The following is a 16,696-nucleotide window of genomic DNA, read 5'->3' on the forward strand; positions in this document are numbered from 1 at the left end:
TTTTTATTTTTCTCAAAATTATGGTTGTTATGGCAACTGATCACTATGAACAGGTTTTCCGATAAGAACCATAACTTTAAGTTTGCCGGACAACTCCTAAACTAAATGGCCAATTTCAATGAAACTTCACACAAATATAGAGGACCATGTGTAGATGTGCATGCCACTTTCTTTTCTTTCAAAATTATGGTTGCTATGGCAACTGGTCACTATTAACAGGTTTTCTGATAAGAACCATTACTTTTAAGTTTGTCCGGACAACTCCTCCTAAACCGAAAGGCCGATTTCAATGAAACTTTACACAAATATAGAGGACCATGTGTAGATGTGCATGCCTTTTTATTTTTCTCAAAATTATGGTTGTTATGGCAACTGATCACTATGAACAGGTTTTCGGATAAGAACCATAACTTTAAGTTTGTCCGTACAACTCCTCCTAAACCGAAAGGCCGATTTCAATGAAACTTCACACAAATATAGAGGACCATGTGTAGATGTGCATGCCACTTTCTTTTTTTTCAAAATTATGGTTGCTATGGCAACTGATCACTATATTACTGGGTTATCTTAGTTAGCCTCTAATTAACACTTCAAATTCACCATTGACTCGTGCAGATTGTGGGGGTATTAGTCAGCCATCCTGGCGACAGTTCTAGTTCAAATGAACCAAGGGCAATAACTCTTTACAACAAGCAATAGACTACCATTCCTCAGGTATTCACATAACTGTAGGCAACTACAAAATGTACGTCATATGCCTGGAAAATGCAGCGTCAGATAATCAAGGTTGATTACACTAGTGCAATCAACCGTGGGTATCCAATAATGTGAAAATGTGACACATGGTGAACAAAGTGATTTAGAGACCAGATTCCAGTATGACGCACGTCTATCCCAAGGAACTAATATCAATACAATAATATAGATATATGTAGTTAAAAGATATCCTCTTAACCTGGACAGGTGTATCTGTACCTCCACTGGCATGGGAATTCCTTATTTCAACTTTAGGTTGAGGAGTTCCCTTTCAAATTATTTCATATCACAGCAACACAATGTCATGTTAACAATTCAATCACATCATGATCATGTCAACATTGTCTTAACACATGTAAAATTAAATGGAAAAATAATCCCTTTGGAGGGAAACAAAGGGTGGTTCTCAACCCTCCAATATATCATAATATACCATAACACCCATATTTACATGACCTTATTGTGAAAATAGGACAAAATTGAATCAATCCAAACCATATAACAAACAAAAATGGAAAATCTTAATTGCTGATTTTTTTTCGATTTTTTTTCGCCTCATGGAAACTAAATTAATTGCAGAATATATTCATGACAACAACTAGAAATAAAGACAAATACACCAATATCTTTCTGTAAAAATGTTTTATTTTCTGTGTGGCATAGAGTCTATCTATGTCTATGTACATAATAAATAGTACAAACCATATGTTAACATGTATACTTCTGACAATATCTACAACACTATGGGTAGGAGGGTGATTGTGATGGAGAATACAATGATGTAGTATGATTAACCATTAATGAAATGGGTAGTAATGATACAATAGTACAGCAAAACCGGGCAGTTATGTACAGTTTGTACAAAAATAAAGACAATAACATTTTTTAACATCACTCTGTAATAAATATTGCAAATTTCAGAGATGCCAACACAACATATGAATAATTTTGTAGCAGTACATGATGCTGAAAATGTGTTAAAATGTAAATTCACCCTCCCATTATGACTTATTGAAGTGTCCAGAATTTGAACATTTGTCTCTTTCTAATCCTCAATTTAAGAAAATCTCGAGATCCGACACTTAACAAAGCATAAACTAACTTCAAATCATCATTATACAGCAGAGTACAGCTTGCACTGCAAGAAATATAAAGGACGTCTATATATTTCAAAGAATATCTGTGTACATTATAATGTGTTTGAGGTTTACAGTATCAAGTATCAATCTACCAACATAATTTCCAGAAAGATTAATGTTTTATTTAATACATTTGTGGCACTCTGAGATACAAAATAATGTGAATTACTGACATGATTTTTGGGACAGACTTTATAAAACAGCGATGCCTTCCCCTTTACCGTCTTGTTACTGAATGTTGAGTTAAGAAAACTCCTTATCTTACTTATGTGACAAAGAGAGGACTGAAGACACACTATGACATAGATTTATAAACAATCACGACTGATGTGGAGCACTAGATACTTTACAATGCTGCCCAGGTGAGCATGTCTCTTGATCGCCCTCATTGGCTCTCCATGTATACCAAACACATCACGACACAAATGTATATGTATAGGCAAAGGAACATTTCAACTTCGAGTTTACTAGAGAAAAACCCCCCATAAAACTATGATACCCAAGTGTCACTGTACAAGACCATTTGTTAGTACTTCCACACTGAGATAGTGACAAATTGCAATAGTTAAACTCAAGCATCAGTATCAATACCTTATTTCTATAAGCGCCCACCAGATGGAAGGCCAATTGCGTGAAACGTCTGAATTTTCAGTTAAAAATATCCCATTTCGAATTGAAGGAAATCAGATAAGATCTTTGATAAAAATAGACTGGTATAACTGATATTTGGCCCCCGACCTATCAATATTGTCAGATAAGGTATACTTCAAAAACTTTTTTTTTTCTCACGTTTTCTGATATTTCTGTAAATGGATGGAATTGATATATTAACTACTCTAGCATACAGGGAGAGAACATGCTGCATATGAAAATACAATTTTTACATTGTCAAGGTGAAACTTGCATATGTTCAAAATATTTTACCAGTATGTTAAATTCAGTAAAATTCCAGGATGTCTGGACTTGGATTGGATGATCAACAAAGATTGTTAATAAAATATGTCATATGATTTGAAACATATAAGCACAAATAAAGCAGTTGTATTATAGGACTTGTATCCATCTGTCACGCATAAATCAATGCCAAAGTGCAGCAAGTTTTGACAAAAATACATATATACACAGACTTTCTAAAGTTTCATAATCATGTTATCTTATATTTGGCAATGTGACATAAACGCTTTGACCTACCCATTATATAAATCAGTTCCAAGTCTTCAGTTTTAAGAAAAAAACCTGACAAAGTCTACATTTCATTGCCAATTGTAGCCTTATCTACAAGTTCATGGTGTAGAATGATTAGCGTATCACATCGTGATTCAATAGCAATTCACAGATCTTGCCAATATCATGTCATTAAAAAATTTGAGGGATGATGGATCCCTGAAAAAAGTTTATCCAACTTTTCCCATATAATTAATTTTGATATCATTCATAGGGAGACCGAATTCTCTACATTTACATGTATACTTAATAAATATAATATATTCAGAAATTAATAAAAAAAACTTTATACAAATAAAATATTTTCGACACATCAACAAGCGATTGTATTAAAACACTCGGTATATTTACTCTGTGTGAAGTAGGCCATAGTGGTAGAGAAATGTATGTAAGGAATATTAACAATTCTATTTACAATCTCTTCAACAAACAATATTCTTTGCATAAAACTCATTAGATTAGATCTAACTAACTGAATGAAACGAGAAGAATATTTCCTCGAAACACTAATAGTGATAACAAAATTAATCCTCATTGTACCTTCCACTGATATCCTTGTCCATTGTACCCATACAACTCATGTATACTGGTTTTTAAAGCTGGTGATAAAGCAATGTTTTGATTTCTCTCCTGAAATTTTCCATAAAATATTGAAATCTTTTCCTTTCCCCAGGAATACTTAGTAAATAAACATGAACTGCCATTCCACTAATACCTGTCTATGAAACTACATAGTTGTTCCCACAATGCACATTCTTATTAATTTAGGATTTTATATTGTATATTAGGCTGTGACAATTAAAATGTTGGAAAATGTTTGGAAGGTTAAAATTAACAAATTTGATGCCATCAACAGTTGTTTTCACATGATCAAGCAGAAGATAAAGGATACTGCTGGGATGGGCTTGATGTCAAAACATACTTGCACCACGGACAGTATGCCTTAGACAGACCCACTGGCCATTTGTTGATCCTGGAACACTTTAAAAAGAAAAAGCAGAGCAGTCAGACTTTGTCCAAAGATCATCTCTGATATATTGCACATTGTAAGTGATGTCAAGACGAAGCTGGTCTCTGTCACTTTTTCTCCTGGGTTGTATAATATAAATAATTTCCCTGAATGGAATGATTTTTCCATGTTCTTCTTTTGTTTTTGATGAAAATATCCAAGACCCACTTCTATTCTGCTTGAAGACAATTAGCAGAAAAACACATAATCCAAGTAAACTAAATTCCTTCTTAAAGCATTAACAAGTCTTCAGAAATCTGTTAATTTCACATACCATGTTTAATCTGTAAATAAGCCACCGCCACCCCCTTCATTTTTGCAGATAGACCAATTTTAAAATAGTCAAGTTTGAAGTTGTTTACAAATATGCCCTCCCCAAACTTAATCCTTAAACTTTTACAAAAGGAAAGGAGCAAAATTGTTGAACAGTATTTGTTTAATCAAATATACAGCCATTGTAATTCAAAACCAACAGAACTGGATCTTGGATGTAATATTAAAAGTTTTCCTTTCTAAGTGAAATTTGATATATGTAAAGCCTAGATAACTGTACATCACAGTACCACTGACTCTGCTGACGCATGCTTTACTGGATGAAGGTCTGCATTTAAAGCACCAACAGATGTTAAAGTGTGTTCTGATTGGGTGAGTCCTGAGGCTACAGATGCTAGAGACACAGAATCTATATGGTTGTTGTCTGAATAGGACTCTTGCAGTTCATAATGCGAATGTTCTGAATCTGTTTTTATTTTTTTGCTAAGTGGTTCTATCACATCATCACAGCTGCCATTCAAGCCAGATGACACATGAATTACATTATTTGTTCCTCGCGGAGAAGAGGGACTATGCCTCTTGATCTCCGGACGAACAACAGTTGGTGAAGCAGCACTGAGATCAAAGTCTTTAGGCTCCCCGGCATGATAATTGGAAGATGTGTCTGTATCTGATGAGGGAGGTTTCAGTTGGTTTCTTTTTGGATCACCATAGATGAGTGAAGTGACAGGACTTGCTGATCTCTCCCTTACAGGTGCTGCAACTGGGCTCTCCTGATCATCGAGGAACCGATCCATGTAATCTCTGTTGATGGAATGAAAACAGATTGTTACTCAAAAGAAAAGTCTCAGAATTTTTGTTTCATAAATTTCAATTGCTGATATAATCTGAAGTATAATTTTCAGCCCATTAGTGCTGATGGTTTAAATTATTAAAAATACAAAAGGATGTATAATATGAACATTCTGCAAAATGGCGTTATGAAAATCTGTGATAGATTTTATCCCTGCTTTGTCTATCTGAAATTTAGAACTTTTTAAATATCAGATATCAACACAATATTAAGAATATGTCAAAAATAATATGATGATAAGAAGCTATGGAACAAACTAAGGAAATCATCTCCGCAGAAGCATAGAAATTACTAACGTGACACCAGGATGCAAGGAATATTTGCGTTTTTCCAATCTGTTCTTGTTGGCAAACATGTCATGTCTTTCCGTCTTTTTCCAAAGGTAATAAAACTGTACTAATTCTCCAACAGACCTTGTTTTCACCTAGATAACAAATAACAATATGATAATAAAATACATGCATTAACCAATCCACAGCTAGTCTCTTTGTTGTGTCTGATCACAGCTATCAAAACTGTCAGAACAACATATGACAGGCCTATCACATGCTATCCAGAGCAACTGGAGTAAAGTCTTTTGCCAACAGACACAACCCTGTCAGCGTAGGATAGAATGATCATAACTTTCTTAAAGAAACACAAAATGCACTTGGCCAATGTTTGCATGCTTTCGGAATTTTTAAAGTGTTTTTAGAGCTAAATGCAAGGTAAATTTCCGATATGTAATTTACAGAGTTCAGTATTTTGTGGAAGTTGAGTTACTATATTTGTATAGAACTGTCCCCCACTAAACAGCAACAGAGACTTTGACCCAAAATCCCCGAAACTCACAAACAATAACAAAAGTGAAATTTGTATTTACATAGGCTATTTTAAGAAGCATGTAAATCCAGTTATGATTCATCACTCCAAAAAGTATTGATATTGGTATCGGTATCGTTTCATTCTCAATGGTATTTAACCCTACCTGTTGGGTAGATATTTTACTGGAATAGCTCTTTAAAAGAAGGATTAGGTATAGAAAATAATTACTTTAAATTAGATTATTTGAAATAAATGAATAGAGGAAGAGATCAACATATTTAATATGCCTTCTTGACAATTTTTTACTTTCTTTTAATCATTTAACCTTTGTTGCAACACAAAAACAACAGAAATATATCACTCACCTTATTCTGCTGGATCAAGTAGAAATCCTTCCCATAAGTTCTAAGACCATTTTCAAAGTTTCTACATTCTTCTTCTGACCATAAACTCATTGGATCTGTATTCAGAAAAGAAGCACATCTTAAAATCAATCCAATCCAACAAAGCCATCATTTAAGAGGCATCCCTTCGTTCGGACATCAGAAACGTGCAAAATTTCTATTGATGAAATCTATGCCTGAATGCGGATTATATGAATTTTTGTGCCAACCAGTAATGATAGTAATGCCAAAATGTACAGAAAAATGATGTTTCGTACACAAACACTGTCTGCCTTTGAGGTACTTAGTAATACTTCTGGTCGAATTGAGAATTTTCATGATTTAATGTTTGAAGCACTGGTTACCCTTGAGAGTAAAACTGTCGTATTTATTCGAAGATTTTAAATTTTAGTATCTGGAAAAAATACATATTTCCCATTTAGTTTCATTTTGACGACATACACATTATTCAAAAGAAGGAATATCCCTTTAACTATATTTCCAATACAATAAGACTGCCAATTTTATTATAGTAGAAGTGATAACCTTTAGAAACATTATCTTACCTCACTTTATTTCAAAATGGAAGTATCCAATATTAATAGCTATTAAAAGTTGAAAAGGCATCGCAAGCACTACAAATCCTCTTACAAGCTAAGTATACCCACAAAACAATATCCAACTATAAGCCCACAGGCCAACTTAATCAAGATATTCAATATACATCAAAGCATTGACAAAGATTTTCTATAAATAGTTAGTGACTTTAACCCCGACTTTGGTACTCTGAAATGCAATCTCGTTTGAGGTATTCTCATACTTGGCAAATATATGAAATTTGATAAAAATGCAGTAAATGCTAGCAAGTGGCCTTGTCCTTAGCATCCTGATACACAAACTTGTTTGAAGTATACTCATAACAGACCAATATATTAAGTTTGACTAAAAAGTATTAAATAATAAACTCTCGAAAGTGCAGGCACAGATTTTCAATAGCCTTGTCCTAGGCACCCTGAAATACATATGTTCAAGGTATTTTCAAAAGGTTAAACGAGTGTATATGTACATATGCATACATATGTGAATAGAATGCTATATCTCTTCCCCGACTACATCACACTTGCCCATCATATGAAATTTGATCAAAATCTGTTTAAAACTGAAGGCACTAGAGTACTGACATACACATGCATGTTCATATGAACAAAATTCTAAAACCCCACTCCAACTTCGTCACAATTAATACAAGGAGGATTTTGCTTTCAATGTGTTTTAATGAGAACACAAGTGTTCAGTGTTGATTATAGCTTAGCTTTTGAGGACTTCGAGAAGGCTGATTACTGAATAGATTTACCTGTTGGAGGAACTGCCTGCATCTTCCTTCTCCGGAGAGCCTCTTCTACATTATGTCCACATTGCAGTAAAAGATATAAAGCCTGAAAAATAAGTTCAAATTAATTAAGACAGCATTAACCTTGTTATTTCAAAAGTAATAACAAACAAAAATCAAATTTAACACATTGCTAGACTTGCAGCTTATAAAAACAATATTTAACTCTAGGAAACCTTTTAATATTTAACTGCAAGGAAAGAACAACATTAAATAATCCATACCGTATTTTACCGAGTGTCGAGTGTAAGCCCAGGGGGCTAGTGCACTGAAAGTGGGCGAAAGAAGGTGGTGGGCTTATCCCCAGATAAGACTCTTTGCAAGAAGGGAAAATAATCAGCCGCCATCTTGGATTATAATACGAAAGAAGATAACCCGATCTACATCAGTGATCTACGACTGAAATATTTGTTTGAAAATAATGCAACACATTGTTTATTCTATTCAGATTTTGTCAACGAATTCCAGATGACATAATCGTACGTTACAAGGTTTAGAAAATGGTTTCAGTCATTGCATAATTTATGAAGACACATAAAAATGTATGGACCATTTTCTCATCGTTTTATATTCACAAAAGTAAATAAAGGCGCATAGAACTAAGAAATATTTTGTAGAATACGTACTCAAGGTACTGTACATCTGTCTACTGGTGTGTACAACTTTAATTACTTCTACAGTAGACTATATTCGTTTCATAAACAATACTGGTGAAGTCTGCGTTTTGTATAGGCTATCACTTCCTCAGGCTGATTGAAATTATACTTACTTGTCACATCATGATATCGGTTGAGCCCTAGACAAGAACTGTGACTCGTGGTTTTGAAAACAATTAGCTTGGATAGCGAGCAACAAACCCCAATCATGACTGTCATGTTTATGTTATAATGTGGCACGCACAACGGATTTGTTTCTATAACGCGAATCGAGAAAGTATTGGTTATAATGCTGTACATCTACTTGTTGCAAACAAATAATTTCTGAATTAAGTCTTGAATAAATTACTTCGGCTTTTTTGAGTATTTGAGCTGGATTTAGATAAATACACTCGTGAAATCAAATAAGAATTTTCTTGTGGTAATCTGTAGTCCGTCGTTTAACTTTTTCATCGTAGCCTCACTCTGAAATTTACTCTTTTGGTGTGTAATATTTGGACCATTGCGCTTTGCAACCAAAAATAAATGTTCAAAATATGAAAAAAAGAAGATATATTCAAGTTTAAAATGTTTGTTATTCATCCAGAATAAAATAAATTACCGATGATAATCTAATAAGATCGTTTTCATCCGAAAAAAAAATAAATAAAAAAATAAAAGTTTTTCATATAGCAAAAAGATCCTGGGTTTTTTTTTCACAAAAAGATTGTTTTTTTACAGAAATAGAATCTAGATCTTGATAAATTTACTCATTTTCACCACATATTTTGAAGATTTTGAAAAATAGGGGTGTGGGCTTAACCTCGAGCAAGGGCTTATACCTGGTAAAATACGGTACTCAAGTTTTGCTTCCTCTCCTTTATTGTAGCAAGAAAAAATGTTGCGATTTGGTAAACCCACCTGTTCATCATCTCGGATATGTATACCAGTGCTCACTGCATTTACACCTGTGGCATTAATTAAGGACTGGGTGTGAATTTCATCCAGGTATTTTTCAACTGCAAAAGACATAAACAACATTATTAGGAAAACAACTGGCAGGTTAAGTGCTTCATTAGAAAGCTCTCCAACTTCATTCCATTGTGTTAACATCTTCATATATGAAACCATATAACATTTCATAGTTATTACTATAAACAAGAATTACACGTTATTAGTTGTCTCGCCTGTCCCGCTTTGTTGATGTAGTAAGTTTTAAGCAAACTCCAAAATTCACTAAAATTTCAGTATTTTTTCCAAAAACAACCAAAAGACGGTCAAACAATAGAATGAAAGCACCCTGTATACATTAGACATATGTAAAAATTGATGCATTGCAAAGCAAATATCATATTTTCAGAATGAAAAAATCACTAATTCACCTAAATATGTCATTTTCCCCCAAAAATTCTCCCTTTCTGAAAAGTCAGAGGAAAATACATCTGATACATGTACATGATTCATTCCATTATGGCTATGAACTAGAGTGCAGATTCTGAAAACTGATCCTTCTCGAAGCTGTTTACCTCTTGATACCAGTTGAAATGATGTACAGAATTGATTCTTCTTTATCATAGCAATAAAATAACTTCCACAAAACTGATCCCTCTAATTCCAAATACCGAACCGATTTTGTGTCCAGAATGGTTAAATATATACCTAAAATTACTTCTGTAAATCGGCCTTACCTGAGCGAACATGACAGGTGCTCGGCCAACCAACAGTGAAATCAACACCTGCAATTATTGTTGTAATGTTTGGCTTGGAGGCATACAAGTGTATACTTTACAGTAGGTAAATCACCCAACACCTATGACTAATGACTGCCATGATTTAATTGTGTACTAGTTCTAATAGTCTAGAGGAAGTCAAAACACCATGCATCGTAGAAGCGGTACAGTCTATTTGCCATAAGTAAAAAACGAAAAAGCCAGAGTTTCACATCAAATTTACATGAGGCCCAGAACAGGTTTATTTTAGCAGCAGGCAAATATACATCCCACAATAAACCTATAACCCAGGTTTGATTGCTCTTAGTCTAGCTTTGATATTTGGTCAGAAACTGTCTAATATGCAAGAGCTGAGTGCAAAACCTTAACACTGCTTTTTTCCGAAGTCCAGAAATTTGATGTTTTTACCCCAAAAATGCAGAAAATCCATGAAATATGTCCTTACTACAATGCAACTATATTCCAGGTTAGGTTGAAATAACATTGATTCTTTTTGAGAATAGAGCTAAAAAGAGATAAACACAACACTTTAAAAGTCCAGATTCCCAGCTCCCCCAATTTCCAGAGTCACTGGACCATAAATTCTTGATGATATTCCATAAATGAATGCTGTGATGAGATATCCACGATTGTAAATATCTTATATAACAATGGAGGCAAAATACTGCAAGCTATCAATAAATTATCCTCATTTCAAAGTTTGGTATCAGAAGTGAACAGTTTCGGAAAATGACCTTGCCTGCACAACATGATGCACAGAAAGCAAAGCTATAATCCCCTATTTTCAACACCAAAATCAATTTGTTTCCCATAACTTTCTTTGACACATATTTGCACGACCATAATTAACACTAGTTAGAACTTACCAACAGAATCTGTCAGTTTGTTAGGATCCCATAGTAGTCTATCTTCATTCTCATAAGCTGTAAAAATGTAGATAATGCGATATACAGTGTAATGTCAAAACTTTTTATCAGGAGAAATACAAAACATTCCATAATAAATTCTTGGAGGCAGGCAAAATAAATTGCATGTTCTACACAATTTATATAGAGACAGTGTTTCAGGCTTAGGTATACACTTCTTAAATCAATAGCCAGGATATTTACATAGAAGGTATCTAAATCTATGGTGTATCGGCAATGTAGAACTTTTAAGTGAACTATTATAAATGAATATGAGAGAATATAACAGATTAATAAAATCTTATGTAATCTTATTAAATTTTAGGGTTTCTGTACTACAATTATGTTTAAACCAGCATGGCATAAGGTTATCCTATATATATCAAACATGTTAAGAATTTGATGATTTTATTGAAGAATGATGATATATTCAATTTATTTACCAGGAGCATCACCATATTTGGAAAGGCCATCCGGAACACTAGCTTGATAATCAGAGCCAACCTGGATTGTCTGCAATAATTAATATAATTTCATTGTTAATGAGTCACACACATAAATGACAACAAAAACTAGAACAGGCATTTCACATACATTACACAAAGACATAAAGGCTTAATATTTTCAAAAATAAAGACTGAGGTAGTGTATTATGCTTTAAACATTGCACATTAGAACTTTACCCCCCTACCAATACTGGAAGTTGTCTCTTGATGGATATACTTGTGCATATATTTGGTGCCCCATCACCCAGCTTACTACAGACCAAATATCATTAATAACCTAAGGACTTCTGTTATTGAGAAAAGTGTCTTTAATGATTTTAACATAGCTCACTCCAGTGACCTTGACCAAAAGCCAAGGTCTTTCATAACAAACTTGACTGCCCATTGCATGAGCATGCTATTTCCAAATATCACGATCTTGGGTCACTTGGGTATAAGAAGTTTTTGCAAGCCTGTTTCACAAAACTACACATTCAAACTTTGATCCCTGCCAATAACTGGAAGTTGATGTTTGATGGACATTACTTGTCCTTCCACTTGGTAGCCCATTGCCCCAGAGTGCAATAGACAAAAAAAATAAAAAAAAATATGCTGGGCATTTCTGTTGTTGAGACTGAGAATTTAGAATATTTTTACATAATTGACCCCAATGACCTTGAACAAAAGTCAAGGACATTCATATTATAAAACTTGATTGCCTATTGCTAGAGCATGTTATCTACCAAATACCAAGACCTTGGATCACTTGGTTATTGTGAACCTGTTCTTTGAACCCTACCTTTACTGATCAAAAGATAGAGGCACCATAAAAATGATAGAAGAAAAAAAACACAACAAAACCAATTGGTCTTTTCTGTACCATCAGAAAGTTATACTTCCATCAATTTTCAAAAAAACACACACCTTTTTCCAATCATCAACGACTTCTATAGGTTGGTGGTAATCACTGTCTTCTTCGGAATCCTCATCTTCATTTTCACTGCCGTCTTGACTATTGGCTACAAGGGAATATATAAAGTTAGTCCATAAAAAAAAAAAACCCAGCAATAGTAAACATTAGCTATATTAGCTACACTGGTGTAACAAAGCAATTTATCAAGGCTATCAACAGAAATTTGTTGTTGATATCTTGCCATTTATTTCCTCTAATGTTCCTCCCTCTCTGCCACCATCATGTGTTTATGTAAAGTTTGCCAAACAATGATTCAGAGATAAATAAGGTAACATACAGGATGTCTAGGAATGAGTATTGCAATATATTGTGATAAAAGATCCTTGTACCGTGATACGTATTACAATATTTTAGTCAGAAGAATCGCATGTCTTTTCTTTAAGCAAAGCAATAATAAAGGAAACGAATGAACTCATGGCTTAACAACCTATTCTATCACCAGCGCCTATGATGCCCGCCATTTTGATATTACTACACACTCGAGCAGTCTCAGTGAACCAAATGCTTGATACGCTTGAGGTCGGGAATGCATGTTTTATGCATTCATTGTTTCTAAAACAATACATTGTTATCTTATTTCATATTTACACTTAGAAAACAAGAATCATAAGCAGTCAATCGAATATTTTCAAAATTTCTATTATAAAACAAAGTTTTTTACGGAAACATATGAAGATTACAGCTTGTACTGACAGGTCAAAATTGCACCAAGATATGTAACATTTTAAATTGAATCTTGATATACGGGTATACTGATAATACCATACACCACTAAGTAAAACATCCCAAACAATTTCCTGTTGCTAACAGACAAAGAGTTATGGTAATTATACATAAATGTTCACCAAATGTGAATACAATAGTTTCTCAACTTTAAATTAAGCCTTAATCATAGCCTATTTCTAATGCATACCAATATTGAACACCATGTCCTGTCAAAATTTTTACCATGTATCAAAAAGTTGTTGAAGTCAGAAGGTAAATCAAAGAATATGAGATTTGTAAAACCAATATCTCTTTAGTTCCTTACATCTAAGAAGCCTGTTAGTCTGTGAAGATGACACATGTACACTGTTTAACAGGTCATTAACAGATGTTTCTTTGTCATCGTCATCATCACTAGTTTTGAGTAGATCACGTGCTATCTCATCTTTGTCCAGTGTCAGATCCTGGTTGCTCAGGATTTCTTCTTCACTACTTGAACGTGTATCCTGTGGCTCATCTGCATACTTATACATCGCTAGTAATTGCTCCAAAGGCATATCTCCTTCCTACAATCATATAAATGATGTGATTTATAATGTAAACATATATAAGGTTAGCATTTTCCCTGCCTACAATTTAGTTCAAATTAAGGCCCCATTCCTAATCATATACATTGTACAAGCATTTCACTATCAAATCATTTAAAACATGCAACCTCTTTATTGCTATCAGAATCTCTGTTGCAGAAATGAGCAAACGTTAGGTTTCACCTCAATCACTTCAACCAGCACAGCCATTTTTGTAGGTTGATTTCTTGGAAATGACATCAGAACCAATCAGAAGTATTCTACTTCCATTAAATGTAGAAACAATTGGATATTTCATTTATCGATTGCCAATCAGATAATCTGAGAGTCAAAACATTATTCGATCGGTAAGGGCCATTTTTATCAAGCCAGGAGGTGATTTTCTAATGTTACATCAACTAGAATGTGTACAAGTTACCTCCCCTTGCACCAACTAGACAGAAGGCGTATTAATTTTTACAGAAAACAGTTAGGAATACTCGATGATAAAGCAGGTAATTGTGTATGATTTTAACGCTTTTCTATTATCTATTTATCTTAAACAGATAGCTTCAATGATATAAAAGAATAACTCATATTACTAAATTACAAACAGATAGTGTGTTGTTAGTTTCTTTGGAAAAAAAAAAAATTCCGCTTCCATCCTGAACTCATCAGGATTTATCATAAGAAAGAGACATTTTGATTCCCCCCCAAGTCTTTCAACTGAATTTATTCCACAGCACCTAAAAAGTAAACATAATCACCAAAATCTTTAAACGGAGGTATTGTTCATTCAAGGACATGATAAACTGCAATCTATGTTACCCAATTGGCATTACCTCCTCCCCATAATTTCACACTTTTGTTGCATGACAAATTCCTGCATAAAATTTTACTCCTTTAGTATTCAGACATGCTTACTCTTTCCAGATCATCCAGCTCATTAGAGCAGCTATCCCCACTCATGGCTTCCTCTTCTTCCAGTGTATGTTCATCATCATAGTCATGAACTAACATGTCAGCAGATGGGTCAAAATCACGGTCGGTCTCTAAAATGAAAATGGTTAAAATACAATAATTATGCTTACCTTCAGCATTACCCTCATACTTTCCATCTTTATCAACCACAATAATTAATATGTAATGCGGCCTAAGAATTAAAGGGCAAAAATATTGTCAGTATATTTTGCTTAACATATTCAGTTTACAATTAAGACATCATTTTTTACAGATTCCTGTGCATAATACTGTGGAATTTCTCCATACTGATACTGGCCATGTATGCTACAGGAATATTTGGTCCTGTCTGTCTGCAGAAGTGAATGAACTTAACTGGTCAGGATCATCTAGCAAGATTAAGTTTGCACATGCTGCTTGGCCATTTTCTTAGATCACAGATAATTCTGTGCTTAAGTAGCCGGTGAAAGTGGTGACTTACATTTGACTGTCATTACACTTCACTGAGCTAATGGTTATATATCACTGTAAAATCAATTCTTTTTAACAATAAATGTCCGTCTTGTTTAAACATCAAAAATATCTTTCAAAACAAAACTCTATAATGGCCCCCCTTTTGTGTATTTTTATTATTATTGATGTCAAAATTGCCCATTCAAGGTCTCCTGTAGATTTGACCAGAAGCTTTAATGACTATGGCAGGCCTTCAATGAAACATGATACTATAATAAGAAGGAAAATTCTGTACATCACTATTACATATTATAAAGTAGGGGAAATTAATTGCAACAAGAACAAGTGTCACCAGGTAAGTGGGTTACTTATACTTTATTTGCCGACTAGTTTCGCCTCTATATGTGAGGCTTCATCAGGACAATTTTTCAACACAATTGAATTCTACCCCCTGATTTTACCCCTACATTTTGTAGCAAGAGTCGATTAACTAGAGGAAAAATAAGTTTAGAGAAGTTCAAATCATCTTTTATTCCTAGGGGTGTGCAATAATATTGAACTTTTATTCTGGTCTGCCTTCATGCATAGTCCAGAAAAAAAATATAATTCAAATTCATGAATGTGAAAACATTTAATTTGAAGATTTAAAACTATTTTAGGTGAAAGCGATCCGTTTTTGGTACTGATACGATTTTTCTACTTAACTACTTTTAGGAAATGTTTTCATTTTAAGCCAAGGTTTGAATATTGCATGCACTTAGCATTCTGGTTTTATAGGCAAATAAGACTTCTGATATAAATAAAAGAAGATTTAAATATATTACATTACAATAACACGACATCAAAACATTAGCCATATTTTTTATATGTTGTCCAAGCTTCCGATGAAACTCTTTCCAGCATCACGAGTACTGTGACCCCGATAATTTGCATAAAATATCTTCATTTTGTATAAGAAACGTAATAAATCTCGATTCCTGCCGTCAAACATTTACCTGGGCTGCTGGAATCGCTGGCACCAGTCTGCAAAGATAGAAAATAAAAGAAAATGTGGAAATAAGTTTCGTTAGGCGTATCAATAAAGCAAAAACTCCGGGAAATTCCTTTACTTCGCGGTGCGATGGCGATGTCAAAATTTCAATCGAGAGCGCGCCATAATTCAATTGTAAATATCCTATCGAAATCAAGCCCAAATGGCTCAATATCAACAGCAAAAGAAGTTAATATGTCGTTGAATAAGAATCCATTGGTCTCGAAATACAAAATCACATGATAGATGAAATCCAAGGGAAATTCCTTGAGATGTTTCGCTTCTTTTCCTTACTTACCTCCGCCATTTTGCCTAGAAATTATGGGATACGTCGCTTACATTCGAAAACGAGGCAACAACTACCTGCCGCTATAAAATATCATGATACAGCTGTTTCGATTGGTCAGAATATAAATTAACTAT

The 16,696-nt window shown here is 33.9% G+C and overlaps 1 protein-coding gene across 2 annotated transcripts; it reads right to left on the reverse strand.

The window, feature by feature from the left end:
• Window positions 1-1,379: 1,379 nt before the first annotated feature.
• LOC117325142 (mesoderm induction early response protein 1-like) lies at window positions 1,380-16,670 on the reverse strand. 2 transcript variants are annotated; one of them, XM_033881118.1, is made up of 13 exons: window positions 16,572-16,670; window positions 16,239-16,266; window positions 14,755-14,882; window positions 13,590-13,830; window positions 12,511-12,605; window positions 11,545-11,614; window positions 11,063-11,119; window positions 10,155-10,202; window positions 9,388-9,485; window positions 7,796-7,877; window positions 6,424-6,518; window positions 5,551-5,678; window positions 1,380-5,205 (listed from the first exon to the last, which is right to left on the reverse strand). In XM_033881118.1, the coding sequence occupies exons 1-13, from the start codon at window positions 16,578-16,580 to the stop codon at window positions 4,683-4,685; spliced, it is 1,602 nt and encodes a 533-aa protein (XP_033737009.1). In that variant the 5' UTR covers window positions 16,581-16,670; the 3' UTR covers window positions 1,380-4,682. The 2 variants fall into 2 exon arrangements, with proteins under 2 accessions (XP_033737009.1, XP_033737010.1); XM_033881119.1 differs by lacking the exon at window positions 10,155-10,202 and having other exon boundaries at window positions 16,572-16,669.
• Window positions 16,671-16,696: the final 26 nt, after the last annotated feature.

The sequence above is a fragment of the Pecten maximus genome, chromosome 4 (assembly GCF_902652985.1).
Source record: "Pecten maximus chromosome 4, xPecMax1.1, whole genome shotgun sequence".
NCBI classification, from domain to species: Eukaryota; Metazoa; Mollusca; class Bivalvia; order Pectinida; family Pectinidae; genus Pecten; species Pecten maximus.

What these genes read in the sequence shown, in the direction of transcription:
- LOC117325142 (XM_033881118.1), bottom strand. An exon ending in GACTAACAGGCTTCTTAGAT is followed by an intron (nt 12,606 to 13,589) that starts GTAAGGAACTAA and finishes ATTCCCTTGTAG; the next exon opens with CCAATAGTCAAGACGGCAGT. An exon ending in CAAATATGGTGATGCTCCTG is followed by an intron (nt 11,120 to 11,544) that starts GTAAATAAATTG and finishes ACATTTTTACAG; the next exon opens with CTTATGAGAATGAAGATAGA.